The sequence below is a fragment of the Liolophura sinensis genome, chromosome 4 (assembly GCF_032854445.1).
Source record: "Liolophura sinensis isolate JHLJ2023 chromosome 4, CUHK_Ljap_v2, whole genome shotgun sequence".
NCBI classification, from domain to species: domain Eukaryota; kingdom Metazoa; phylum Mollusca; class Polyplacophora; order Chitonida; family Chitonidae; genus Liolophura; species Liolophura sinensis.
Genome location: NC_088298.1, coordinates 1,930,844 through 1,957,459, shown reverse-complemented (window position 1 = coordinate 1,957,459; position 26,616 = coordinate 1,930,844). Strand labels below are relative to the sequence as shown.

Here is a 26,616-nt window from a genome sequence, read left to right as displayed (position 1 = left end):
CCCTCAGCAGCATGACCCCTAAATCTGCTTTCTGTGAGGCAACGTCCGACGGTTTAGTGGGTGGGGGGGGGGGGGGGAGACTTAGAGAGGTCGTATAGGCTACATAGCATATTCCGCTTAAATATATTTTTTCATTGGGTGAGCAAAATCATGATTTCACGTTCCTCCGTCATATTAAGGCTTTCTTCGAGGCACGTGTTATTCTTTTCTTTTGTCTACCTTCTTAAAGGAAATTAACTACCGATGTAAACCAACAGGGACACCGCCATCTACGCAGCGGTGTCCGGGAACAAAACAACCTGGTCGTCCTATATCAGGTCGGCGGTTAAAAAAAAAACAGTGTGCAAACAGATTTAAAAAAACAAACTGGCGAGTTGGCGAATCTACGGAAAGCTCTTCCCCAGACACGCCGACAGAGGTGTTTCATAGATTCCTTGAGAGCGTTATGTCGTATTTTTAGCCTAGGCTGTTCTGAAGCTAGAACGACTTGGCGTATACATCTCAACGGAGCTGGCGACAACACCGGGATAGGGTAAGAGTTTATTTGTTTAAGCGCTTCGAAATCGTTTTCGTCGAATCTAAGCTTTTGAGCAACTCCTCTTATAAAACAGGTTTGCACGTTTCCGTTTTTTTTTTTTGGTTTTTTTTTTTAGTTTATCGCACAACACGAAGGTACCTCAATAAAAGTTGTATTGACGGTGGACTAATACGTTATTGGGCATCCTGACAGTGTCGGTTTTTCTAGCCAGATAGAGATGTTGATCTCAGTAAAAAAAAAGTTCTTACTACCCTTGAGTTGTTTTAGTCATTTGATAGAGGACACGCTGTATGACACTATCCTCATTGCGATTTACCTTTCTTTAAACAATGCGAATCTGAGGATTGACAGGAATTTTTAAGACGCTTTTTATGTTGTTCAGTTATTTAGCCATCTAGCTAATCATCCCCATCAGTAGTCAGATTTTGTTGTTTTTCCTACGTCAATGATCAAAACAATCCCAATGTCATCTAATTTTTTTTCTTTTTTATTTTTGCAAACTTTCATGCACTGGTAGTTCGAAAGTTCCGGGAGTTCAAAATGTACATTAGGTTCGAACCGATTAACTTGATGTCAGGACTAATACGCCGGGACATTTGCACTTAGACATAATTTGACACCCATCACATCGTGTATTAAGAACGATTATAATATAGATTCTGATCGAATGTTGCGGGGTTTTATAATGGCTATCCCTTGAAGTTGTTATAAACTAATTATTTATCACAGATGATGATATTTGTTAGAGTTTTTTTGTCCTATGGCCTAAGGTTCTCTCATCCGGCTTACGGCAATGAATGAACGAATTACTAAATGGATGATTGCAGTTAACGCCACATGAGAAGTAATCAGTCATAACGTGACGAGGACATATATGTACCTCAATGCAAGGAATTTTCTGTCGTACACGCGGATGAAGCGGCTATAAGCGGCTGAAGCCCCCTATCAGATGTATTGTATACAGGTTAGCATAATCAACATACGATGAACTATAAATCGTTAAATCTTACGAATTTATAATTGTTTTTTTTTACTTTTAAAGAATATTTTGCCGTCAAGATATACATTGTGTGTGGTTATGTTCTAGGGTTGCATAAGTGTACAGTTTGTGATATTACCTCAAAATTTGATGTCCAGTGTTTGTCAAATTTGCGGGGTTTTTTAGTTTGGTGACCTGCCCAGTTGGGATTTGTCACGAAGCTAGGTTTGAAGACAAAACTGTGGATGAAGCGTGAGGGAGCTCTGAACGTGACATGATATACCACGTGACCCTAGCTGAGGGATGATTACGTGATTAGGATGTAACTCCCTCAGTTATTGTCTAATAATTCTTTTATTAGTCAGTAACTTTGCTCTTTTCTTTCAACCGATCTCACAAACCCTGCGAAATACTGCTAAGGTTTGACGAAATTCTAATTAATTCGTCCTTTGTGTGATATCTCTATAGTAATGCAAAATTTGACAGATGCTTGAATATCAGTTGTCTCCCTGAAACTTGCTCCAAAAAAAATGGTTACCTTTACATCGCCGTGCACACAAGCCGGAGGCTGGCTTCAGAGGTGGGTATCTGAGATAATACCTAACAATCTGAGGATACATGGCTGCCTTAATGCCTGACCTTTAATGCGGGATTTGGCGAGACTTGCCCTCGTGACCTTATCGTCTGCTAGGTCATTGAGTCAATCCTGGACGGGATCTGCTCGTTTTGACGCATGGACGTCACGTCTGGGGAAATAACTCGTGCTGATGTCGCGCATCAAACAGATTCCTTTCTGATCAGACGAACTATAAAGCCCGTTTCAAATACCGTGCAAGTTTTATAGCGCTCGAGATAATTTTGTGATTACCCTCTTTTTTCTAAAACCACACAGCACCGGTTCGGTGTCCATTCAAATCGTGGTTTCGTGCTACGGTAGATGGCTTTCATCTTTCTAAAAGTGAAGAGTATGGTCTCTAGTGAGAGAATACCGCAGGAACAAGGTAATAAGCACATGCAGATATCACGTATCAACCCAGACATGAACATTACTGCTCATCCAGCATGCGCAATACCAGTTGATCGTCTATATATACCATTAAAATGTGGAGGTGTGAAGAACTGGAGTTCTGACACCGTCTCAGACATCAGATAAATCTTAACACGAACACAGTGTGTCCTTAGAATGTGAAATATACCGTATATTTCGAGCGTATTTGATAAATTGCTGTGTATGCAGTGTACAAATTAAGGTGGGATGCTTCACCGTGAAACTCGGGTCAGTTGCATGACGTAGCGTCTCGACATTCATTGCCTGTCACGTGAACTGGATTCCCAATTAAGACCGTTTAGGCTGTCTAGACTCTTAACACAGGAGAGTCTTCGCACACTGAATTGTGACGTTTTTTGGTAGTTTATCCTGGCAATAAGTTAAAACCTAAAGTCACAACGCCATCTTTATTAGCTTTATTTACGTTTATTAAGTAAATGAATCGCTTAAATCGGGATATCCCCGGGCTCTGCCCGGTTTCCTGCCACCATAATGCTGGCTACTGTTGTATAAGTGAAATATTCTTGAGTACGGCGTTAAAAAAAAAACAGTCAAATAAATAGATAAATCGAGATACGTATTACATAAGAAAGTTCGCCTTGAGTTGTTTGTGTAGAGAGTAAAGCAGTAAACTTCGTTATCATGTAACAGCCAGTAAAACGTGAGGGTATGTGGGTTGGTTTCTGCATATATTGAAATTTAATTACGTTAATATGTCAATGAATGTGTTTATCTCGGTACGGTTTGTACCTCTGTATACCTGAGCTTGGTTCTTCAAGACTGTCCTAATGTTTAATACCAGATTTAACTTTAAACGAAGTCTTCAGTTTTTGACCTAAAAATGAGTGTATTAAATACGGACTAAATTTGTCTCTGTTCCATTTGATCCCTGCTCAACTGTATTGGTTGAAGAGTTCTATTAAAGTTGTAAAAATATAATTTAACTCGGCGCAGGTATTATCTAATACACTTGTGAACAACCCGGGCCGTGTAGTACAAGGTATTTGACATCTATGAGACCCAGCTATGTAGTGTACACAAACTTTCGTTAAAAAATGAAATGTTTCTACAGATGAGTTCATTGTTGCAGCCGAAGATGTTTGAATTCATTTAAATTTCATATTCAAATGAAATAAATTCTGTTTTAAAAAGTATAAGTGAAAATACTCTCAAATATAGGTTCAGCGATCTATCTGACAACGTTTGCTTCAATGTTGAGCTGTTTTTCCTGCTCAGTCAACTGGATTAAGATAGTGTTTTAGAGATTTAAAGTTCAGAAAACCAACGGCCTGGATTTGGTTGAGTGAGTTTAAGGCTCCTGTTCGAGCATCAGTGATTTGCTCAGAGACACGGGGAGGGGGTAGGATCGTCTTGACTGCAGCTCAACCGTGGCTATCTATGCAAACTAGATATTATCTTGCTACTTTTTTCAAACCCAGCAGAAATTATTTGATAAAAAGTGGTTTATTAAGCACTTAGTAACTCACGCGGTCTTCACAGCGTCCAGGGTATCGGTAACTGTGAAAGCCTTCACCTACAGGACAACTGGCGTCCGAAGGCTTTTAAAAGGTTGAGTTTCATAGCCCGCTATATCCAACATGTTTATAAGCCTATCTCTACAAACGCCAGTCTATCACTTGTTACGAAGGCGAATTTGTCTACCGGCTTAAGACATCGGCTATGGATACCAAGATACCAACTTTTCAAAGTGTAACGAAGTTAGTGAAGACGAATTCTGCTGACTGTTAACACGGATTAACACAGTTGTCAGTCTGTGTACAGTACTACTTACCCATAATCCATCTCGTCGCCAGTGATCCCTCTGTTCAAGGCTGTTCATATAGCCGCCACTCCAACCCCCTAAATACCTGGACCATTCAACCATGTATAGGCCTACATTCTTGATGCGGATGTGTTGCTTCATTACGATTGTACTTTAACCCAAGTTAATTTTGTTTTGATTCAGGCGTGTAAAAGAACATTCAAGTGCAGAGATCGTTTGACCAATCTTGCGCATTCCAGTTGAGACCAAAAGCACCGTGAGCCGCATTAGCTGGAGGATTCAAGATGGCAAATAACGACCAGCATATGCATGGTAAGTCAGATCTGTTTTGTTGTTTTCAAAGAAAAATTTCTAAGGCGACAAATATTACCGTCCATATTTTCTAACGCTTACTTGTCGATTCCTGAAACTCGAAAATGTGAAGACGGCAATAGTGTTATATTGATAAAAATCAAGCACAGTTTGAAAATCGGAAATCTATAAACAAAGAAGAAATACAAAGATGGATTAAAGTGAAAAATAGGTTTTTTCGAGTATAGTCACTGCAAGGCAAATGTTCAACCATCACATCACTCCGGAGGCTTTTACGAAATTCTTTCTTATTTTCATGAATGCGATAGTCCGTGTGCTTTAAAGGTCTCAGGATGTGTTATTTATCCTATGGAATAATAATGAATCAAAGGAATCTGCTTATTAAGAAAGTACGCTCATAACTTATAAACTATAAAACTTTTAGTTTTACTTTTGTTCGTGTATCGTGTATAAACTTTTGTTCGTGTATCGTGTATAAACTTTTGTTCGTGTATCGTGTATAAACTTTTGTTCGTGTATCGCGTATAAACTTTTGTTCGTGTATCGTGTATAAACTTTTGTTCGTGTATCGTGTATAAACTTTTGTTCGCGTATCGTGTATAAACTTTTGTTCGTGTATCGTGCATTGTAAGTTAGTTCGTGATTTTCTTGCTATATCACCTAGACAAAGCTCCCATCAAAAATGCTGTTAAATAAAAACAAAAATCGCAACGGTGGTTAAAGTTTTGACAAAAAGCAGTATGAACAATACGAATCTTCGCAGATAGGGTTTCTCAGTAAACTGTGAACACTGGCATAAAGATCGCGAGCCCAGAATTTTCAAAGAGCTAATATTAGTAACCGCCTGTCTTCAGAAAATTGAAACTCATTTCGGCCATCCTCTTATGTAATTAATTAAATAAAATCAAAGTGTTTTTATCATTCCATCCATTTCCGACAGAGTAGAAAAAGAATCGCGGATGTCTGCTTGTATGAGGTGTGTGTTTGGTTAGCTAAAATTAATTCGTCTCATTAATTCAAATCAAACTGTTTATCAAATCTTTCATCCCTGATGCGAATTCTTTTACAGGCATGCCATCCGTTAGTTATCCATTGTTTGGATGAGATTAATTCAGAAGTAATTTGAGGATTCTGTTACTTAGTTAATCGGTCAGTCATTTAGATCTCCCGCTCCTGATAGCATCTCAGTCAATCACTCATGTCCATGTAGGTCCATTCTTCAGCCGTCAGGTCAACCTAAAAACATAAAAATGTGGTATTGTTCCGCGCTCAGCACTCAGAGGTTAGAGCAAGGAAACAGGACTGGTTGACCGGGTGTCAGTATAATGTGACTCGGCGGGGTGTCATGTCTGGTGTCTGCGGCATGATACATCAGTGGCGGCAGTATTTGGGCGGCAAGGACTCGCCCTGTCACAAGAAGAATTAGTGTATGCGTACTCATCTAATGCCTCAACGTCGTCATATAACTGAAAAAGTGTTAAGTGCGACGCAAAATCACAAGCATACATTCACTTTTGCCCAGTTGTTCAGTCATAAAGATACCCTGTGCCCTTTCAATCCGTCAATCAAACAATCAGTCAATCGGCCAGTCAAGCAATGAGTTGGTCAAGCGGTCAGTGAATCAGTCAGCCAGGCAGTTAACCAATCAGTCAGTCAGTGAATCAGTCAATCGGCCAGTCAAGCAATAGTCAGTAAAGCAATAAGTCAGTCAGTCAAACCGTCAGTCAGTCAATCGGCCAGTCAGTCTGTCACTCACTCTCACTCACTCATTCACTCGCTCGCTGAAGTAATGAAACAGTCAGCCAATCCGTCAGTCAAACATTCAGTCATTCAATCGGTCAATCAGTCTTTCACCACTCTCTCACTTACTAAAGTAATCAAACAGTCACCCTATCCTTCAGTCAATGAGTCAAAAACTCAAACAGTCCGTCATACAATCAATGGGTGAATTCGTTCCTCAGGTCCCCGGGGTCTGCCACCTAAGAGGAACCAGCGGCATGGCAGTTTGGCGGAGATTAACTACTCACCCTCCGTCTACATCTCTTCTCTTCTGGGGGACGGGGAAGAGGATCATTCCGATGAGAACAAGCACAACATCTTCTGTGAGATGGACATCCTGTTCAAGCATGGCGAGGATTATGAGTGGAAGGAATCCGCCAGGTACGTCATGAAAATGGGAAGCATATTTCACATGAAAATTCTAGAAAAACGCGCTAAATATAAATCGATCAACCAATGGTTGTTGTGAAATTCATTCGTGGAGAAAAAAGCGCTCTTTTAGTCATTTGGAAAGGTTCTTTAATGTGATCCTATCAAATCACGATAACTGTGCCCCCCATGCTTGACCAGAGCTTTATGTTCTAAGCTATGATCTAAACTCATGACGAAAAACAAGGTTGCGTTGTGTGATACTAATCTTAAAGCATCCTGTATGCAGATGGGTAAAGTACGAAGAGGATGTTGAGGAAGGTGGCAACCGTTGGTCTAAGCCTCACGTTGCCTCGTTGTCTATGTACGCGCTATTCGAACTGAGGAACGCCATCTCTAACGGCTGCGTCATGCTAGATGTTCACGCCACAACAATTGCTCAGCTCGTCGGTAAGTCACGCGAGATCTCGACATCGACATAAGTGACATTTTTTCCTTGCATATGACTAATATCATTAAACATCTGTTTGTTTTCACCTAAGAGTAACTTATTTTCTTTTCCTTCAGTCTGTATTCAGCACCGTTAGTATAAATATCTCAGAGCATTCGACTTAATAGGTAAACGAGTGATGATTGCCTCTAGCGCCAAAGATTCACGTTAGGGAAGGAACTCCCATCATCACTATCTTACCAGACAACAAACAAATTCCTGATAAATTCAGAATATAACAATTAATCCGAATTCATTCTGGTTGGCTTCAGAGGCTATCGTGGACCGACTTATCAGTGAGGGACGCATGCAGCGAGACTTGAGGAACGAAGTGAAAGAGTTGTTGTTGAAGCGCCATTGGCATCAGCACCATCGGCGCCCCACTGAGCGGTCCCACGCGGCCAGGAAACGCTGGGAAAGCGCGAGACTAAGAATGAGGACGGCGAATACGTTCGCTGATTTGTCCAGTATGAACAAGGACAACATTGCAGGGGCCAATGGCCTACGTGGCAGAGGTACGTGTATGATGTAACAAAAATTGATTCTGCCTTTTCTCAAATAGTGTCTTGGATCACCATTAATGAGTATGTTATCAATGCACTTAAATGATTTAGAGAGGATATATTTATATATGTATGGAAGATACATGTATATAGTATGGTAAAAGAAAAACCTGCAAACGTTTTAAAATGCATCCCCCCCTCCCAAAAAAAAAAAATTTCGGTGACAAACGGGTGGTATTTGGTCTCAAACCTCTATAATGGTTGACGTATAAGCATCTCGATTTCAACATCTTCTTGCCAGGAATTCTTAAATACCAAACTATGTGGAAGCTCTTGACAAAATCTGCTCCGGTGTAATTTCTTTGTTGCCTAAATTGTTTCTCCAAATAGGTCCGTCTGGGGTTTGTCCAGGCTTTGTCAGGCTTACAAGATGCAAATGTCGATTGGCATACCTGCCGTACATGTATCTACTGTGCATGTGTTTACATGTGATATTAACATATTGATTCTAAAGAATTAATGTTTCATATTCATTCAATATAAACGTCAAACTGTCTTAACATTACTACGACACCTTTCATCATAGAAAATTTACTAAGATTATGTACTACGTTGATTTAAAGGAAATATGGCCATTAGTCTGTCTCACCAAATTAATGTTGACTAATTGATATCTACGTATTAAATGTTTACTAATTAATATGTTTATTAATACGTTATCAATACCTACCATTGTGTTCACAATGTTTCGTGTTTCACCCCGAAACTATTTACTCTGTAATCACGTTTTAACCTTGATACTTAAAAGTGACAACCCCATATTAATATTTAACTCCGGCCCTTAGTTACAATTAGCCCCACCCCTTTCCGTTAGCAACCATCGATTGACTTCTGATCGCTCCTGGCCACTGGGATTCTCATCAAATGAAATCCAAGATGCCGACCTTTCTCTCGTATGACGTCAGTGACTGGAAACACGATGACGTCATTTATTGCACATGCGTCCTGTAACCGGTACGTTAGTTCTTAATAACAAAGATGCGAACCACATAACTCGTGTGTAGTCGGTACTAACACTAACCATGACCTTTAACCTTTACTACCAGGTCGACAAGGCTTATTTTTCAAGAAGAGTGAGTCTCATATTAATTAAAGTATTTTCTTAACCTCTCCCTACCCCCAATTCTGAAAACCTGTGGAATACTCTCTCTGACGCTGTTCATTACGTCAGCTTGTGTCGTCACGCAACACGTCAGCATGGATGACGTCATTTGAGCTCTCTTTAACCTCCATTTCCTCCTCTGTATAAACCCTCTGCGACGCAGTTGTTGCCACTGCAGTTCCGCATCTAACGCCATGGAATGTCATGGCGTCTGTGGCTATCCATGCACCCAGGCTTTATATTCCAGTTAGCAGTTTAATTTTCCATCCCTATGAAAATTTACCCAACGTTTTTTTCTGACTTACAGAGAGAAAATTGCAAGCGCTTTAGAACGCCCACAAAACATTTCTGAATAGCGTCATTGGCAGTTGCTTATTTTTATTAGAAGTAACAGAAAAGCTTTTGGGTAAATTTTGATATCTGCATATTGAAGACCAAACTCCGCATGCGGGTTAAGTACATATGTTTACATCCAGCATCTTCATTTTATGCATGTTTGTCTCATTGATTGTTATGCACTGTCCCATTTTGTCTGATAAATGCTGAATTATCTTCATTGACAGTAAGAATGCCGTTTAAATTTATTATGTCTTCGTTATGTTTTCCTGTCATTTTTTCTGTCGTCGGTGTTTTGTGCTACTTAAATTGAATGAAATATGTGTGCATAAAATTGCTACGGGCCATTATAAAATGATATAAAGTGAGCACGCCGGAAGTGGTTATTTATTGTGAAACTGCCACGTATTAAAAACCAGTGCTTGATATTGATTAATTACACAGATAACCAGAAAAGACGATTCTCCGATATACTAATTAACTTAAAACCTGACAAAAGTCAAAAAAGAAGGTTTTCTTTGGCTGGTAAGTATACTCTCGTTCATCCGGGAGCTCGCGTAGCCATGGGAACGGTAATGTGGTAATTGGTGCACGTGCGTCGAGCTAGATATAAGGTGAATCTCGCCGAATCCTGGTTGAAGTCCCGCATTTCCCTGCATGCTTTTTTTCTTTCTTTCTAGATTTTTTTTTTTTTGCAATGATTATTTTTGCATTGCTTTCCTGTTTTAAGACCGGACAGCTTGCATTGCTTGCCTCATAGAGCAGAATGAAAGCCTTTGCATATATATCCGGTAGATTAGTTCTTTAAGCGATATTGGTTTTCTGGAACTTGGGTTTTATGTATTCATTTATTGTTTTTTTGGTCGAGAAAGGAGAAGGGCATAAGGTCAATATACGATGAAATTGGTATTTGGGGTGGTCAATGGTTACTTTTCTTTGCGGAAAATGGGCGAATATTTGAATTTTTTGTGATGGGAAAACTATATTAATTTCATTGAATCTTGATTAAACGCCGTAATCAAGAATTGTTCGCTTATACGATGGTGGCTAGTTTCTTGGGTGGTGGAAAACGGAGTGCCAGGAGTAAGTCAGTGGCGATTGGGCAAGTTATACTTTTTTCCAGCAAGGCCCATGGAACAATGGAGGCGGGAAAATTTTGAAACTCACTATCTGGGAGACTTTAGTTCCCTGATTGCTATTCGGTATCCCACCAATACCTTTAGGGCAATAGTCTTTTTATTAGTTATACTACTCAGAGCTTTCTTAGATTGAAAAAAAAATATGTAATACGAAATAAGAAAAATCAAGGTAGTCAAATAAATAGATACAAAAACCGAGAAAATATGCAGTGGTAAAACTTAAGAAATTCCCTGTTATATAACAAGAAAAATAATATGTGACTGTTACGGTCTGTGAGAGTTTGTCACTGTTACACTCACAGAAATCGTTTTCTTGAAAACTCATCAGCGAAATATTTTTTTTTTTACAAAGGTACGAACATCGATGTTTAATATTTACAGAGGAAAGGACCTAATTTTAAAAGGAACTGGTTACTTTTGGAATGCCAACAATGACGCTATAGAGTAGTGGGTAGAATATATAGATAGTTAGCCTTGGGTAGTTTGTCGGTGTAGACTGGTAAAGGATTTAGGACAGTTCCAATTAGCCAATCACATGAAACACTTTACATATATATGAAAATACCTTCTCTCACTTTTATTATATCCAAGATGTCAAATGTCATTGGATCTGAATAATATTAAAGTAAAAAAGGTAAAATGTGAAATAAGATTCATCATAAGGATAACTGAAAACTATGTGTAAAAATACTTTCATCCATTTGTTAGATTTCTTTAAGAGTGTTTAAAGGCATTCAAATATTTGAATACTGTGGTGGGCTTTATGAGCCATACTGACGGTATCTAGGAACTCTGACGTCACATTACATTTTTTCTCCTGATGTTTACTGAAAAAAGGAATTTTGGGGAATATTTTATCAGCAATGTTTTACTCATGGGTAAGAAGAGTTATTCCAACATTTAGTGTCGTGATTAGAGTTGAAAAAACTTCATGTGACGTCAGAGTTCCCTAAATCTGATAGTATGGTTCATAAAGCCCACCTTAGAATTCAACTGTTTAAACGCCTGTATCTCTCTTCACAAGAATCTAAAAAAAACAAAAACAAAAAGCAAATGAAAATATATTTATACATAGTTTTAAGTGGTCTACTTCAATTTTTAGAGGTCTTTCCTTTAACAATGTTGATCACAGTGATGTGCCATCCATGTGTCTAATGGAGAACCTTTACCGTTTAAACGAATTAGGGTCCAAGCTGTGTAGTGTATTTTAACGCCTGTCTCTGTGGTGGTAACGTAACTCTTATATATAACAAAGAGAGCAATGGTCAGGTTAGGGACACCGCTCCCGTGAACTTCATACAAAACAGCTTTCCCCAGAGCATGTGTTTTTGTGTCGCTGGTAGAACATTTATTTGACGTCAGTATTCTTAAAACTATCTTTATGGCTTACCGAATGAGTTATGTATTTTTATCCATTAATGTTGGTGAAAAGAAATCTAAAAGAAAAACAAATAAATACAGATATTTTGGTCGATAATTGAGATGATCGTTACTTCAGTTTGTATTGTCGTTACCTGTGCGAATAAGGACGATGTGGTTACGCATGGCTGAAAAACGGACGATGTGGTTACGCATGGCTGAAAAACGGACGATGTGGTTACGCATGGCTGAAAGTTTAGCGTGGAAAGTGTCGAATTTGGGATATGGGGTTTACATTTTGATTGAATGTCACAGATAATGTCTGCTTAGATTTCACAGCGCATCTAAAAAAAACATGGGCAAAATGAAAATTGGTTGCTGCAATTTAGCTGAAAAAATAATGCCTTCAACTAGAAGCATAATATTACAGCGCGCATAATTTATTCAGCTCCATAAGCTGAACGAAATGCTACAGATTGCACAGTGCGCATAAGTGATGCGTTCAGCTCCGTAGCTGAATGGATTACCTTGAATGAGATGCTTAATACAACAGCATGTAATATTGTGCACCCAGATTCATAAGCTGAACGGACTGCTACAATTTGCATGCGTGATATGACAGTGTGCATGACTGCTGCATTCAGCTCGAAAAGCTGAAAAAGGTTGCCTTGTACCGCATGTATAATATCTTACAGCACACACACGCACGCACGCATTTTTTTCTTCACACAGATTGACACGGATTGATTGCCTGGCACTGCATGCTCGGTTTTATGCAGCACACGATTTATGAATGCAAATTCTTACAGTGCATGATTTTATAACACGAGCTTACGTCTGCTCACAATCTAGTATGCTTATATAAAAAAATTTTAATGCCAGTACAGAATGTTAAATGTAAACAATGTCAAAAAACGAGAATATCTTTGTATACTTTCGAGTTGCTTTTTTCCAAGTTCATTATGTTATCCTTACCAAATTCAGTTCCAACATGTTTTGTGAATTCAGACCTCTTCATGTATTATATTTTTTTTAGTTTTGTATAGCTTTTACAGATACGAATATATTCACACCCACAGTTCGTGCGTTGCCCGCCTCAATTTGCAGTCAGAAAATGCTCAAGTCGCTGTACAATATCTCTTTGAAGATTCTGGTCTCGAAAAGAATGTCTACTGAGAGCTGTCTCCCTTTTTGTTCTGTAGTTGACAGCACACCGGATATGACGTCATCACAGAGCACTCTGAACATGCGGCCTAGCACCAGTGATCTTAGTCTGAGTAGTATGGACGGGTCCGTGGACAATTTGCCTTATACCAGTAAGGTGGGTAATATTTCTCACGTCTCTGAGATGCCTTGATCACAACAGTCTTTGACCCCTGACAGAAGTTAGAGATTCAAATCCCAGAAATGTTACAGTACGTACTGACTTTTAATGGTGGCGTTTTTGTCCTAAGCTTTTGTTAAATTTATTTATTTATTTATTTATTAGTGATGTTGAATAATTTTCTCTGCAGCCAAATAAGGACTTTCTACGGAAAATCCCGAAAGGTTCCGAAGTTGCCAACATCCTGGTCGGAGAGGTTGAAAGTCTCCGACAGAAGATCGTCGTGTTTGCTCGGCTTGACGAAGCCAAGGTGCTAGGAGACATAACCGAAGTTAACCTTCCGACAAAGTTCATGTTTGTCATACTGGGTCCCAAAGGCTTCCAATCGAAGTACACGGAGATGGGACGTGCTATGGCTACAATGGCTGTGGATGAGGTACGAGATGGCCAGTGTACTACTGCCCATCATTTCACAGTACTTAGTTCAAAGAAACGTAATTATCTTAATACACTTTCATTTTGACACCTTTTCAGACATTGAGAACGTCAAAATGTCAATTATCATAAAATAAGCACCACAAGCTAATTAAACGATGACGCCAGGCCAAAAACGAATGTGCATCACAGCGTCTGATGTCATCACCATAGGCAGCCTATGCGTTTCTATTTTTAGGGAGCATATACAATTTATAACTAGGTGTTCAGTTACCATCTATATATATAAGCCACCGAAACGCTTTACCGGGCACAGAGTGAGTATCTCCATAAGAGCTAAAAGGAAAAGCTACTAATTAAGAAATGCAGAATTTATTTCTATATTATATTGTTGTTGTTGTCCTTCAGTCATCATCATCATCATCATTTTACCATCACCACCGTCACCAACATCATCATTATACAATCACCACCATAACCATCATTATCATTATACCATCACCATCATCATTATACCATCACCACCGTCACCAACATCATCATTATACCATTATCATTATACCATCATTATCATTATACCATCACCATCATCATCATCATTATACCATCACCATCTTCATCACCATTGCTATTATTAACTTTCTGATTTGGTGCTTTAGATTTTCCGTGAAGTTGCATACAAAGCACGCGAGAGGCAGGACATCCTGGCGGCAATGGACGAGTTCATGGAACAGGTGACAGTGCTGCCCCCTGGAGAGTGGGATCCCGCTATCCGCCTGGAACCTCCGGATAAGGTCCCGCCTCAGGTGAGGCAACATTAACTATAAGGATCTTTATTTTTTGTAGTGTTAGAAGTGTGTAAGCTGGTATAATTTATTTAGATTATTTAGAATGGAATCCTTACCTCGGTAAACTGACAAGAGGCCGCATTTCAAGTCTTACGTGTGACCAGTTGCCAATTATCACACTGTCGTTGCTGCTCTGATTTTACTCACTATGCTGTAGTCTATTTATATTACCGTAAAACAAGTTTAGATGCGGTGAGTAGCTCTAGGCACTTGTTAGTGATGGATAATTGTGTCTTTTATAGTCTTAATTATAGAGCTGCATTTTTAAAAATGTGCATGCGTCCCAGCTTGTGTTGCAAATCGGTCATTGTTTTTTTGTTTTGTTTTTTTTGTTGCTATTTTTGCTACCCGCACCCCCATAAAGAACCCCCATAAAGAACCCCCTAGCTGTGGGTAAACAGGTTGTTGTGCTACACAGGGCCAAGGATCATACAATGTCTTATGATTGAAGTTGTGAAATATTAACGTTAGTTTATTTGGATTATCATAAATAGTCCATTTAAGCCAAGTTTGCTTTAAGAAACCTAAAGGAATAAATATCCCACATTGATTCCTAATGTAGTTTTATTATAATGTCCGGAACAGGAAGTATGACTTTGTTGTTTTCTACATTCTAGTTTCCTCGACGACTGTCGTCTGCTGCGCAACTGTCCGAGTTGACGGAAATCAAAGAGATCCAGGAAAAAGAGCAACTTTCTGAAGCTTCGGAGGAGGCTGAGGAAGAAGCCCATTTTGATCCTACCTTAGTCCGCAGCGGACGGTAAGGGCTTTTGTTATTTATTTATTTTTCTCTTCTTTTTTTCAGATTAATGTTTATATTTTTATTTCATATTTAAACACATTTCTATTACAGTTTAGAAACGCTTTCTGATGTTTATTTATAAACGCTATCTTTTAGTAACTAACTAGAGATGTGTATATGATAGTAAGTCATCATGTGTCTACACAGTAATATGGTGGATGTTTTCAATAAACTCAAATAGTCCAGCAAACATGACTGTGTTTATATACGCGTTTACTAAAATAAATGTGTGCGTGGGAAGATCTTCCAGCAACCAGCGAATGGCCGTGGGTTTTCCCGAGCTCCGCCCAGTTTTCTCCCACCATAATGGTGGCCGCTGTCGTATAAGTATGGCGTAAAACACCAATCAAATAAATAAATAAATAAGTAATAAACATGTGGCATTTAATATGCGAACAAGCGATAAAAGGGAAATGTCTCAGAATTAATTTTACCATTTACTCTCACACAGACACACATCCATATTTTCTTTACCACTCTTCGTCCGGCAGACTCTTCGGTGGAATGATCAACGACATCAAAAGGAAAGCACCCTGGTATCTTAGTGACTATAAGGACAGTTTGCACGTGCAGTGTTTTGCCTCTTTTATCTACTTGTACCTGGCGACCTTGACTCCTAACGTGACCTTTGGTGGTGTCCTTGGAACAGAAACAAACAATTACATGGTATGTAAACGTAACCCGAGCCTGACAGTGTAAACATGCCTGTTAATGGTTTGTTTTTCACCGTAGTATCCGTTCTTCCAAGCAGTCTCAATTTGCGTCTGGTGGCAGTTCCATGATAACGTATAGTGAAGGAATACGTCACCATGGAAAATGCGTTTGACGTAACGTTGCGACAGCTTTGTAAAACAGGCTTCAGAGGCCCGTCTTACGAAGTGGTCGCAATGTATCCCTGACGTACAGTGAAGATGCATCACAATGATTTTTGTCTCGCATACCTTCATATCTCCATGCCTCAATAACTCCTGGCGCTGGAATCCGTCGTAATTAATGACTTGTGTATCCAACTTGTTGTAAACATGAAAATACACAGCTGTTGCACATATGCAAAAAGAAAATCTATTCACTGTAAAAACTTGACTAAGATGTTTTTAAAAATATAGAAACAAAGTGCTGATTTGACACAAAACGATATCGAAAAGAGAAATGACCCTAAAGCCTGTACTTCATCTTTTTCAACTAAAATCAGCTTTTGTATCTTTTGTGTCCGGTAGGCTGCAATGGAGTGTATTCTGGCCGCAGCCATAACTGGAATTATCTTTGCCCTTTTCTCCGGACAACCTTTGAACATCCTCGGAAGCACCGGTCCCATGTTGGTCCTGGAAATGATTGTCTACAACTTCTGCAAGTGAGTGATTTTATCCGACATGTGTGCCTGTCACAGCATACATATCTTATAGACGGCACCGCCATATTGATTCGAAAACGACGCTAGATGTGCAAAAAAATAGTTCAGACTCTCTCGTCTTCAACTGATACCAGGTTTTGTTGTTTACAATATGTCGAAAATAAAAATAATGCCGTGCGACGAAAAGGCGATAAACTTGCCTTGAAGATTCTTTGGGTCCACTTGGCCTTATGAGATTTGTAAGCCTGCATACCAAGCCTTTTTTCGATGCAACATCGCGCCACCATTAATAAGGTGAATTCCACCGTGTTTTAAAGGCAAAGAAAATAATAAAATAAAGCATTTATGAGATGACAGACCAATAAACACTGACTAGGAAAATAGTTTGATTTATTTTTTTAAAAATTTTTCTAACCGACTAAAATGCATTTAAAACATAGGATTCTTATGGTGGCCTGTTGGGATCCAGCGGGTATGAGTGACGTCACAGAAGTATTTTTGGCTTGAAATAGCTCGTTTCAAGGTCCATTTGTCAAATGCATTCATGGCTCTACATGAAAATGCATTTTGAATGATGAAATATAACAATCTGAGTGTGTCAAGTGGCAAAAAACTGACGTTACATCACTGGTCTCAATATGGCCATCAAAAATGTATAGTATCCAACTGCCCTCTTTGTTGCCCGCTTTAATGTAGTCTTTGATATAGACTTACCAATGTACAGGTTCTAACTGCCTTTTTGTTTTGTTGTCGGCTGCATTAGGGATAATGACTTGGATTACATGCCATATCGAGTCTGGATAGGACTATGGACAGCATTAATCCTCCTCGTTGTCGTCGCCCTAGATCTCAGCGCCCTCGTGCGCTATATTACGCGATTCACGGAAGAATGCTTCGCGACGTTAATCGCCGTGATTTTCATCTATGAGGCCTTCCACAAGCTATTCGACATCGCCGAACACCACGAGGGAAAATTCCTCACGCACCCTGACGAAAACCGCCATTGCTTCTGCTCCTTGGCTTGCGACGATTACCTGTACTTCAACAGCAGTGACGTTGGCAATATGACGTCAGCGATAGGCAGCACAGGTGGCGTTGCCATGACTGCCAATATGTCCATGGAAAATATGACGGCCATCCAGAATTGCTTCGACGAGACGACAGTCCTTATCAACGAGACGCTGATTGGTGGAAATTTCACCAAACGGGACTGCCTCATGGTTGTTGGGGCGGACATCGAGTGCCCTTACGTGCCCGATGTGTTTTTAATGTCCCTCATACTCTATGCCGGCACATTCGTCCTGACCATCTTCCTTGTGAACTTCAAACGCATGCCTTACTTCTCAGCCATGGTACGTACCGGTAGTCTCAATCTTAAAACACCCGGGTGCGATTTCGAACCCGGTCTTGGACAGGGAATGTGTGGTCTTTGTCAATAATGTAAGTCGATGATTTACTCCGGTCTCTTCCACTCATAAAGCTGATCGCCAAGTGAAATGTTATTCATTATTTATCAATAACAATAGCTTATCTTATCTTGTTATTGGTCATAAAGATGTCTTGTCCTTTGGAAGAGGGACACTTTCCTGCCATTCATCTTGACAACAAAATTTATTAAGTTATTTATTTCATTTTAAGATTGGGATTTAACGCCATTTTGAGTAACATGACTTCTTGATCTGTAAAGTACCCTGTGCTGCCAGGAATTATTGATGACCAAATGTCAACACAGTTTGCATCCCCATGACATTCGGCTAAAAAGAGGTCTCTCTTTCTTAGATGGTTCACGTTTGCAGTGAAGTTTTACGCCCTTTTAATTCATTTCAAGAGAACAATAGTCAGTTTGCCATTGCGCGGGAATAGGTATCCCGTTACGATCGATTCTAACCGCTACTTTGTCTTTTTGCTACTAGGTCCGACAGTTCATTTCCGACTTCGGTGTGCTGATTGCAATTCTCTCCATGGTGCTTCTTGACTGGGGTGTCGGCCTTCCCACGCCAAAACTCACAGTACCGTCCACATTCGAGGTAAGTTCAACCAAATCGATAATCTCGCTATATTCAGACCTAGTATACCTGCCTTCTAAAACTGTCTATAACTATAGATCTGAAAAAATGGTTGTTGGCTTTTACTGGTTGATCGTTGTTTTAGGAATTGATCTTGCTGTTTTTCGCATGAAACGTTGATTGTGAAATGCGATTATTATGCAAAAGTCTTCTTTCTAAACTGCTTCGGGGGCGGTAAATCCAGGGTCAATCCTGGGTCGGGTCGAGTCACACCCAAGACTTTAAAGAAGGAAGTTGTAACTTCCTCCCTTGATGTTCAGCATGAAGGGGATAGTGCATGACCCGTATCAGTATAATGGCTCGGGCTGGGCGGCTTACTTGCCTTCAATAAGTCGTCTTGTGAAGCTGCACTAGATAAAAGAGCGGTGGAAACCCGTCCTGCAACAAGGAGGCACATTACACGTACTCCAAGGGCTTCTTATGACGGAAAAATTGTTAAGAACGACGTTAAACCCCAGCACTCACTCACTCACTTTTTCTAAGCTCTCTTTCTTTTAACGAGAAGCGTTCACTTAAGGAACAACAGGCGATGCGAAACTATAGGCGCAATATTGCTGGCCAATAAGACTAAGCTTATATCCAGAGAACAGTATTCATGACCTTTAAGCACTGTTCAATTTTTGATTTTTAACTACCCCTAGAATTGCTCTCATTTCACACCTAGCAACTTTCAAAGGCCTAAACGTAATATAAGGTAAAAGCTTATTTATTTCCATATTGGCATGCTATCAGATAGACTCGTGTTTAAGTGTGAGAAACTCACATTGAGGCGTAGAATTTCGCGTCACATGAACTCAATCCTTTATCAGACCTTTCACTTAAAGTTTGTCAGCCAAATTTCTGGGGTGATATTGATTGTCCTTCTGGATTTTCTTCAACAGCCAACCAATAGCAAAGTACGTGGCTGGTTCATCAACCCAATCAGCGACAAGAACCCGTGGTGGCTTCCAATCACTGGAGTGATTCCTGGTCTCTTGGCCTCCATCTTGATTTTCATGGATCAGCAAATCACAGCCGTCATCGTCAACCGGAAGGAGAACAAGCTGAAGGTAGGCAACTTACAGGGGTTTGCTCGTCAACCTTATCTTGGGGAAACCATTGTCAAAATTCAGGTTGGGTGACTTCCTGTTTTCTCATTCTCTACAGCCCCAAAAATTAACCTGTTAAATTTAAATGTTAAGGGATGCTAGTATGTATTCTGTAATTGCAGCAGATTCATTTTGTTAAATATCACTTAGACAACAGACTTTCTGTTACATTTAACTGTTTTGAGTGTCCAGTTGCTTTTCTTTGCGAAATTTTTAAGCAAATATGTGTGTATTAATGATTATAGTAGGCTACTCAAACATATTTTAACTACCTTTCTGTATCATAGGAAGCGCATATAAATAAAGAGACCGGGGGGGGGGGGGGGCGTCGAAGTAGTTCCTACTTTTGAAACGTTTGCAAGTACACTTAGAATACGCTAACTGGGGTAAATTGACAGGAGGCCATATTTCAGTTGTTACATGTGACCAGATTTACCAACTAGCACACTGCCGTCGCTGCCTTAGCTTTACTCTTCATGCTCTGGTCTTTTATATAAAATATAATAATAATAATAATAATAATAATAGTTGCTGGTAACTGTATACCTTGCTTCTGTCGTTAACAGAAAGGTTCTGGCTACCATCTGGACATGTTCGTCGTCGCTCTGCTGATTGCGGCTTGCTCCCTTTTGGGTCTACCCTGGTATGTGGCCGCCACCGTCTCCGCTATCGCCCACATCATGAGCTTGAAGAAAGAGTCTGAGTGCAACGCCCCGGGGGAGAAGCCCGTATTCCTGGGAGTCAGGTTAGTGACTTAATAAGTGTGTCGTATCCAGTCTTACCCTTTGAACCGAGGGTAAAACCATTACGAGATGTTCATCGTTGTGGGCTCTGACTACCTTCTCCACTACTGATCATTCGATTCTATCGATTCCATGCTCTGTCGAAAAACCTGGTTTTCCGATACGATTGAAAAATGACCTAATATGTGTTAGCCAATGGTCCGTAGGAGCAAAGTTCACATATTCACCTATTTTAAATGGGGAACAGCATTAACACCAGTCAAAAGCTATCAATTCATGTTAATAAAACAAACTTCTCGAAAATGCAAAACTAGACGAGTTAAAATTACCTCTTTTGTCAAAACTGAAAGCCTTTGTTGGGTGACCACGCGCTACATATTCCACATTTTAATCAGACACTTTTCTCAAAACAGTTACAATGTTTCGTCTTGTAGAGAGCAGAGAGTTACAGCCCTTCTCGTTGGAATCCTCAGCGGGCTGACAGTCTTCATGACAGTTATCCTGAAGGTAGGTTATCTCAATCTTGCTTGAGTCCTTAACATACAGCCTGATATCACTTCCGGTTAAGTCTTCAAGATAAGGCCTGCCAATCTTACCAGAATCTTGAGCGTGTAGCCTAATATCAATTGCTGTTAACGCTTCAAGACATGGCCAGCCAATCTTACTAGAAACTTCAGCGTACAGCCTTACTTCACTTTCAGTTAACTCAAGATATTGTCAGCCAGTCCTGCTTGAATCTTTAACATACAGCCTGATATCACTTTCAGTTAACTCTTCAAGATATGGTCTGTAACATATTAGTAGAATCTTCAGCGTATAGCCTACTATGACTGTCAGTTCATTCCTCAAGATAGGGTCTCAACTTCACTTGAATTTCAGTGTAACCTCCCCTCACTCAGAATGTACTCCTCAAAATAGATTTCTGTCACTTTACTTGAATCATCAAACGTAGCCTTCTTTCACACAAAGTTTGCTTCTGAAGGTAACCATCGCTCACTGTTACTTTAAACCTTTATGTACGCATCTTCGTGTTCACTTGAATCTCTGATGCATAGTGTTCTCATTCTGACAAGTCTTCAATTTATACTCTCTTTGTCGGACTAATTTCAACCCGGAACGTCCCTTTTGCTTGACGGCTGGTATACCAGTGTCTGATTTGACGCCTCTAGATTTAAATCCGCAATGTTGTGTTTTTTTAGACTTCCAAGCCTCATGTATGACTTCAGTCATTAGTGTATGCTTCTTTTACGTTGATCATAACGAATTGGCTGAAATATTGCTGACGTGGCGTTAAACCAGTCATTAAAATGTTTGACGTTTATGTCCAACAGTGAGCTCTTCAGTCTTGAGTCTTGTAGCAACTCTCCGTGGATTAATCGTTAGTGTGCTAGCGGTCGTTGTGAGTTCAAGTCCAGCTCATGCTGGCTTTCTCTCCACTCATACGTTAAAAAGTCTGTCAACAACCTGCGGATGGTCGTAGGTTTCCCCTGGGCTCTGCCCTGGTTTCCTTCCACCATAATGCTGGCCGCCGTCGTATGTTTAAAGTGAAATATTTTTGAATACGGCGTAAAACACCAATCAAATAAATAAGCAAACAGTCAGTTTCTGATGGGCTTCTTTTCCAGTTCATCCCAATGGCTGTCCTGTACGGCGTGTTCTTCTACATGGGTGTTGCCGCTCTCACTGGAATGCAGGTAAGTCTAGTAGGAAAGCGTGAGTTTCTCGTGAGACATCTCGCTATCTTGCGTGAATGCCATAACTCAACACGGTAATTTAGTTCCTATCGTGATTAAATGTTATATGGTGAAATCCCCAGCTTTAATCTACTGACTCAGTCTTTAATCTTTTGACTCAAAGGATCAAATGCTGAAAGCATTTTTTGCAACATACTCTATTCGGAAATCACCTGGGATATATGCTATGATTTGGTCTGTTATGTTCAAGATACAAAACGAAACGGAAATACGCGTATATATGTAGTGTAATTTGTAGGGACCTTATCAAACGCCAGCCATGTTGGATCTATTTGTCACAGCGGATGTTTTTGTTTTCCTACCTCACAGTTTATCGACCGAATCCTGATCATGTTCATGCCCAAGAAATACCAACCGGACTACATGTACCTACGTCACGTGAGATTATGGCGCGTCCACCTGTTTACCGCCATGCAGATCGCATGTCTGGCCGTACTCATGGTCATCAAACAAATTAAACTGATCTCCATTGTGTTTCCAATCATGGTAAGTACCAGTCAGAACTTACCACGGGAAGGTGGGGGGGGGGGGGGAGGACAAAACAGTGCCACACAGCTCGGGGTTAGGATGTGGTGAGGATGATGGTAATTAGTAATTGGTGAGGATGTTGGTAATTAGTAATTGGCGCGTGGGAAATATCAACGCAATCTACCTCAGGCTTTACGCTAAATTCCGAACTTAGTAATCAGTACATGTTGTTTTATAGCAATAATACAAGTCACAACTGCCCACGTCTTACTATAAAATACATAACCAATCTTAATCTGATTCCCCTCTTATCAGGGAAGGTAAATTCGCGGTAAGTTATTGTAAAGCACATTTCAGCTAAACAACGGAGAGGAAAGTCCAAAATCGCTTCGTGATCCCGGGGCCTGGCGTATTTCTCACAGTGAAGAACATATTTCTGTCTGACCTGACGTTTACAGACAAGCGTTTACTTCATGCATCTAGACCTAATAAGAAAGGGATAGGGATTATGTTTCCTCATTCTGATGAAACGATGACGGTATTTTGCCCTGAAATCATAACGATGATAGGGCAAGATACGTTTCATGATGCCCTTAAACACATCTTTCTCAGTGTGACAGTTTTTATTGTACAAATACTAAATTCTAACAGATATGGTACTCTACCTTTTCGCTAATTCTGTATTTAAATTCCTAAAACCAAAAACTTTCTGTTTTCTTCCTCCTCAGGTTTTGGGCACGTGTTTCGTCCGTAAATTCATGGATTGTATCTTCACTCAAACGGAACTAAAATGGCTGGACGATATAATGCCGGGTTCAGGCAAAAAGAAAGTTGAAAAAGTGGATCCAGAAAAGGTACAGAACTGAATTTTATAATATATGTTACGTCTTTGAAAATCCCACACAAAATCGGTTACTTTCGGAAATAATGACAATACTGATTCAGTGCTAAATGCTTTGTGTAACTGGGTATTATTACATTGTCTATTTGGATTTTGTTCACAAAACATAATGTTACCGGCTTACTATTTACCATCATTATATTTTAAACACTGGTTAGAAGTCTAAATAAGGTACTGTAACAAACATGGTGGGTGGGGGTGGGGTGTGGTGGGGGGGGGGGGGGGCTGGTGTGTTTCATCAGTAATTGGAGTCAACTTTAATATGCATATTTTCTATGGATGAGGTTACCCTTGGATACCAACCAAACAAATATGACCACAAATGTTGACCATCTTTACTAATGTTTACTGTGTTTGTTTTTGATCCACAGATACAGGCCGACTCAGTCCCGAGCTTCAAGACGGTGTCCACGACAGATTTAGAGATGACAAAGTCAAACGGTAAAGCTCCCAGTTTTTACATTCAAGAGGAACAAGAACCCGAAGAACCGGAAGTTGATTCTGGACGCGAATCGCCGGAAAACGGAACCCCACCACCTAGTTACGACAACTCGGTGGCCAAAAAAACCGAAGACAGTCGCTTGTAGCGGAACGGGACTCATAGAGACTTTATGTTTACACAGAAATTAAAATCCTGTTTATATATATAAATACTTTTCTATACTAAATGTATAACTATAATGCGAACAAACTCACCTCATTTGTAACGTCATGTTTTTGGTGGGGTTTTTTTTCTTTTTTTTTGTGCCTGTTTTTATTTCTTATTTCTCCATCAACCTCAGTGTGTGCCGTTTACGTTTGGTGATTTGTCATAAGTTCATAATATGAGATTCCATGATGACATCCGTTAGTGTAAGCTTATAACATATGTGATGGAAACAGCCGATGATGATCAAGACACCAGATGGCGTTGTTGTAGGTTCAAGCGTGATGAATGTGCAACTCCATCCGAGATTCCCTACAGTATGAGTCAAAATATCTTATATTAAATTCTTGTTATTATTAGCTCAACAAAATGTCACCTGTGTACGCGGCATTTAATCCATTTTCAAAGTTTAACCACTGTGGGAACGTCTCAACAGAAAAAGGGAATGAACAGCAGGCTCCGTGGGATTTAAATATTTGAGCATTTAATGATGAAAATTGTGTTCTGCAACACAACGCCTTGATGTTTGGTGCTAAAGCAAAGTCCTGATTGGACAATGCAACTCAGGTGATCACACCAATAAGACTCTTACTGCATGTCACGTGGGACTCATTGTGAAAAAAACTGGAATCAATCGGATTAACGTTGATTGGACCCAAGGTGTCAGAGCACCTCTGCAAATGAGTGGAGTATTACCCAATGGCATTTCGTCTTGACGAACAATGCAATTTAGTGGCTTATCATCCAACTACATTTACGCTTCACGCAACCAACTGATATCGGATAAGCTGTTAACATTTTATGCATGCCATGTCTTTCCTGTATATAGTCAATGTAACTCATAACCAGGGCTTTCCATTATCGTTTCATTATTATATTTTTCCATGTATCATAATTGTAAGAAATCACGATATTGTCTGTTGTAAATAGTCTCTTTTGTACATATTTTCCACGCCACAAAACAAAACAGGTTACACTCAGCCAAGACGAAGCTGGTTTCCGATGCCTAATTCAATGGTACCGGAAATCAGTCTATTTACAGCGTGAAGAACCTCCAACGTAGCTAGAGTAGTTCCGGAATATACCATTAAGTCACGTTCAGAATTTTGATGTAATTATTTTTTCGTGCTAAAGAATTAAATGCTGTAAAATGGCTTTGTAGATAAAACAAAATTGCAACACACCCAGATTTTTGGGGCAAACGATAGTATTATTGAACATAAAGCTATTCAATGAAAATGCCTTTGTCATCGTCATGGTGCACTTTTGTTACCCGTCTTCTGATTGGATGGAAAATAGTTCTGATATAAACAACGCTACTATTATTGGTCAGTCGGTGAATAGGAAGTTTATATGATTAATCTAGATGCGGTAGTGCTGAATACAAATATTCTACAAAAAAACCCCGAAAACATATATACCGATGTAATTCTCGAAACGGTGATATCACGGTTCATTTGTGAGACATGTCCAATGGACTCTCCTCATCACCCACCCACCCCCCACCCCCACTCCCCCACGCTACCATCCCCTCCCTTCACACGCACTCCCACCCGACCCCGCTCCCTTCACACACACTTCCACACCTCACCTTCACATCCTCGTTACAACATATCTTTGCATAATGACGTAATCTTGTGAAGGCAAACATATTTGCACTTCTATGCTTTCGATTACATAAATTTAAATACTAATTTAGTATTTGGCTGAAGCAAAGCAAATCGCACGCCGATTGGGGCGAAAGTTTGCCGAGTCAGCTAAAATTTGGATTCTGATCGAAACCGTGATAAAATATGTTGGGATTACGTAATACGCCTACATAATGGTTCAGCAGACATGCGCATGAACGCTCTATTACGCAAATCGCTTCTATTTTTGTGAATAACAGAAAATTTTATCAATAGTGAAAACAAAAATGACAATCCAATAAAATTTAAACTTTTACACGGAATTTATACTGAGATTAAAATGGTGATTTTCATGAAGTATTTATTGTAGTTACGTGGCCCTACACCGGGTAAAAGGTTTTAGATGGCCTTACACGCATATATTCAGGGAAATAAACTTTTATTTTCGAACTTTACATATATCAGACTTGTTCTTTTTGTTTTTTGTGCAATGGTTTCTCCCAACGTTCGCTCATCAACGGCAATGTACAGCGAATCAACGCTGTTACTAAGGAACTAATGACCTTTCACCATGGAGGTCAGGAGTTCGAATTCAGAACCCGCTGATTCTGTTTTGAGTGGTGCAGTTTGCCCTGTACTTTGCTAGGCCCGACACGTCCTCCGGTTTCCTTATAATTACTCTTCAAGGGCTGTGGTGGGAGGTAAATAATCTTTGTTGAAGAACAAATGGGGATGAGGGTCGGGGTGGTGGGTAGTTGGGGGTTG

The 26,616-nt window shown here is 39.8% G+C and overlaps 1 protein-coding gene across 6 annotated transcripts in view; it reads left to right on the top strand.

Annotated features, from left to right (window-relative positions):
- The window catches only part of LOC135464975 (sodium-driven chloride bicarbonate exchanger-like), a 56,304-nt gene extending 29,992 nt beyond the window's left edge, over window positions 1–26,312 (top strand). For 2 of the 6 annotated variants that reach the window (XM_064742560.1, XM_064742559.1), the window contains exons 2-22: window positions 4,532–4,660; window positions 6,622–6,820; window positions 7,098–7,258; window positions 7,571–7,813; window positions 8,908–8,934; window positions 9,744–9,824; window positions 13,000–13,118; window positions 13,312–13,557; window positions 14,216–14,362; window positions 15,022–15,164; window positions 15,698–15,872; window positions 16,424–16,557; window positions 17,321–17,909; window positions 18,471–18,584; window positions 19,505–19,672; window positions 20,278–20,456; window positions 20,889–20,961; window positions 22,080–22,148; window positions 22,518–22,694; window positions 23,405–23,530; window positions 23,949–26,312. In XM_064742560.1, coding sequence (XP_064598630.1) covers window positions 4,633–4,660; window positions 6,622–6,820; window positions 7,098–7,258; window positions 7,571–7,813; window positions 8,908–8,934; window positions 9,744–9,824; window positions 13,000–13,118; window positions 13,312–13,557; window positions 14,216–14,362; window positions 15,022–15,164; window positions 15,698–15,872; window positions 16,424–16,557; window positions 17,321–17,909; window positions 18,471–18,584; window positions 19,505–19,672; window positions 20,278–20,456; window positions 20,889–20,961; window positions 22,080–22,148; window positions 22,518–22,694; window positions 23,405–23,530; window positions 23,949–24,164 — 3,414 coding nt within the window. In that variant the 5' untranslated portion in view covers window positions 4,532–4,632 and the 3' untranslated portion in view covers window positions 24,165–26,312. The remainder of the gene's footprint in view (window positions 1–4,531; window positions 4,661–6,621; window positions 6,821–7,097; window positions 7,259–7,570; window positions 7,814–8,907; window positions 8,935–9,743; window positions 9,825–12,999; window positions 13,119–13,311; window positions 13,558–14,215; window positions 14,363–15,021; window positions 15,165–15,697; window positions 15,873–16,423; window positions 16,558–17,320; window positions 17,910–18,470; window positions 18,585–19,504; window positions 19,673–20,277; window positions 20,457–20,888; window positions 20,962–22,079; window positions 22,149–22,517; window positions 22,695–23,404; window positions 23,531–23,948) is intronic. The other 4 variants (XM_064742564.1, XM_064742561.1, XM_064742562.1 and 1 more) reach the window with 4 other exon arrangements.
- Window positions 26,313–26,616: the final 304 nt, after the last annotated feature.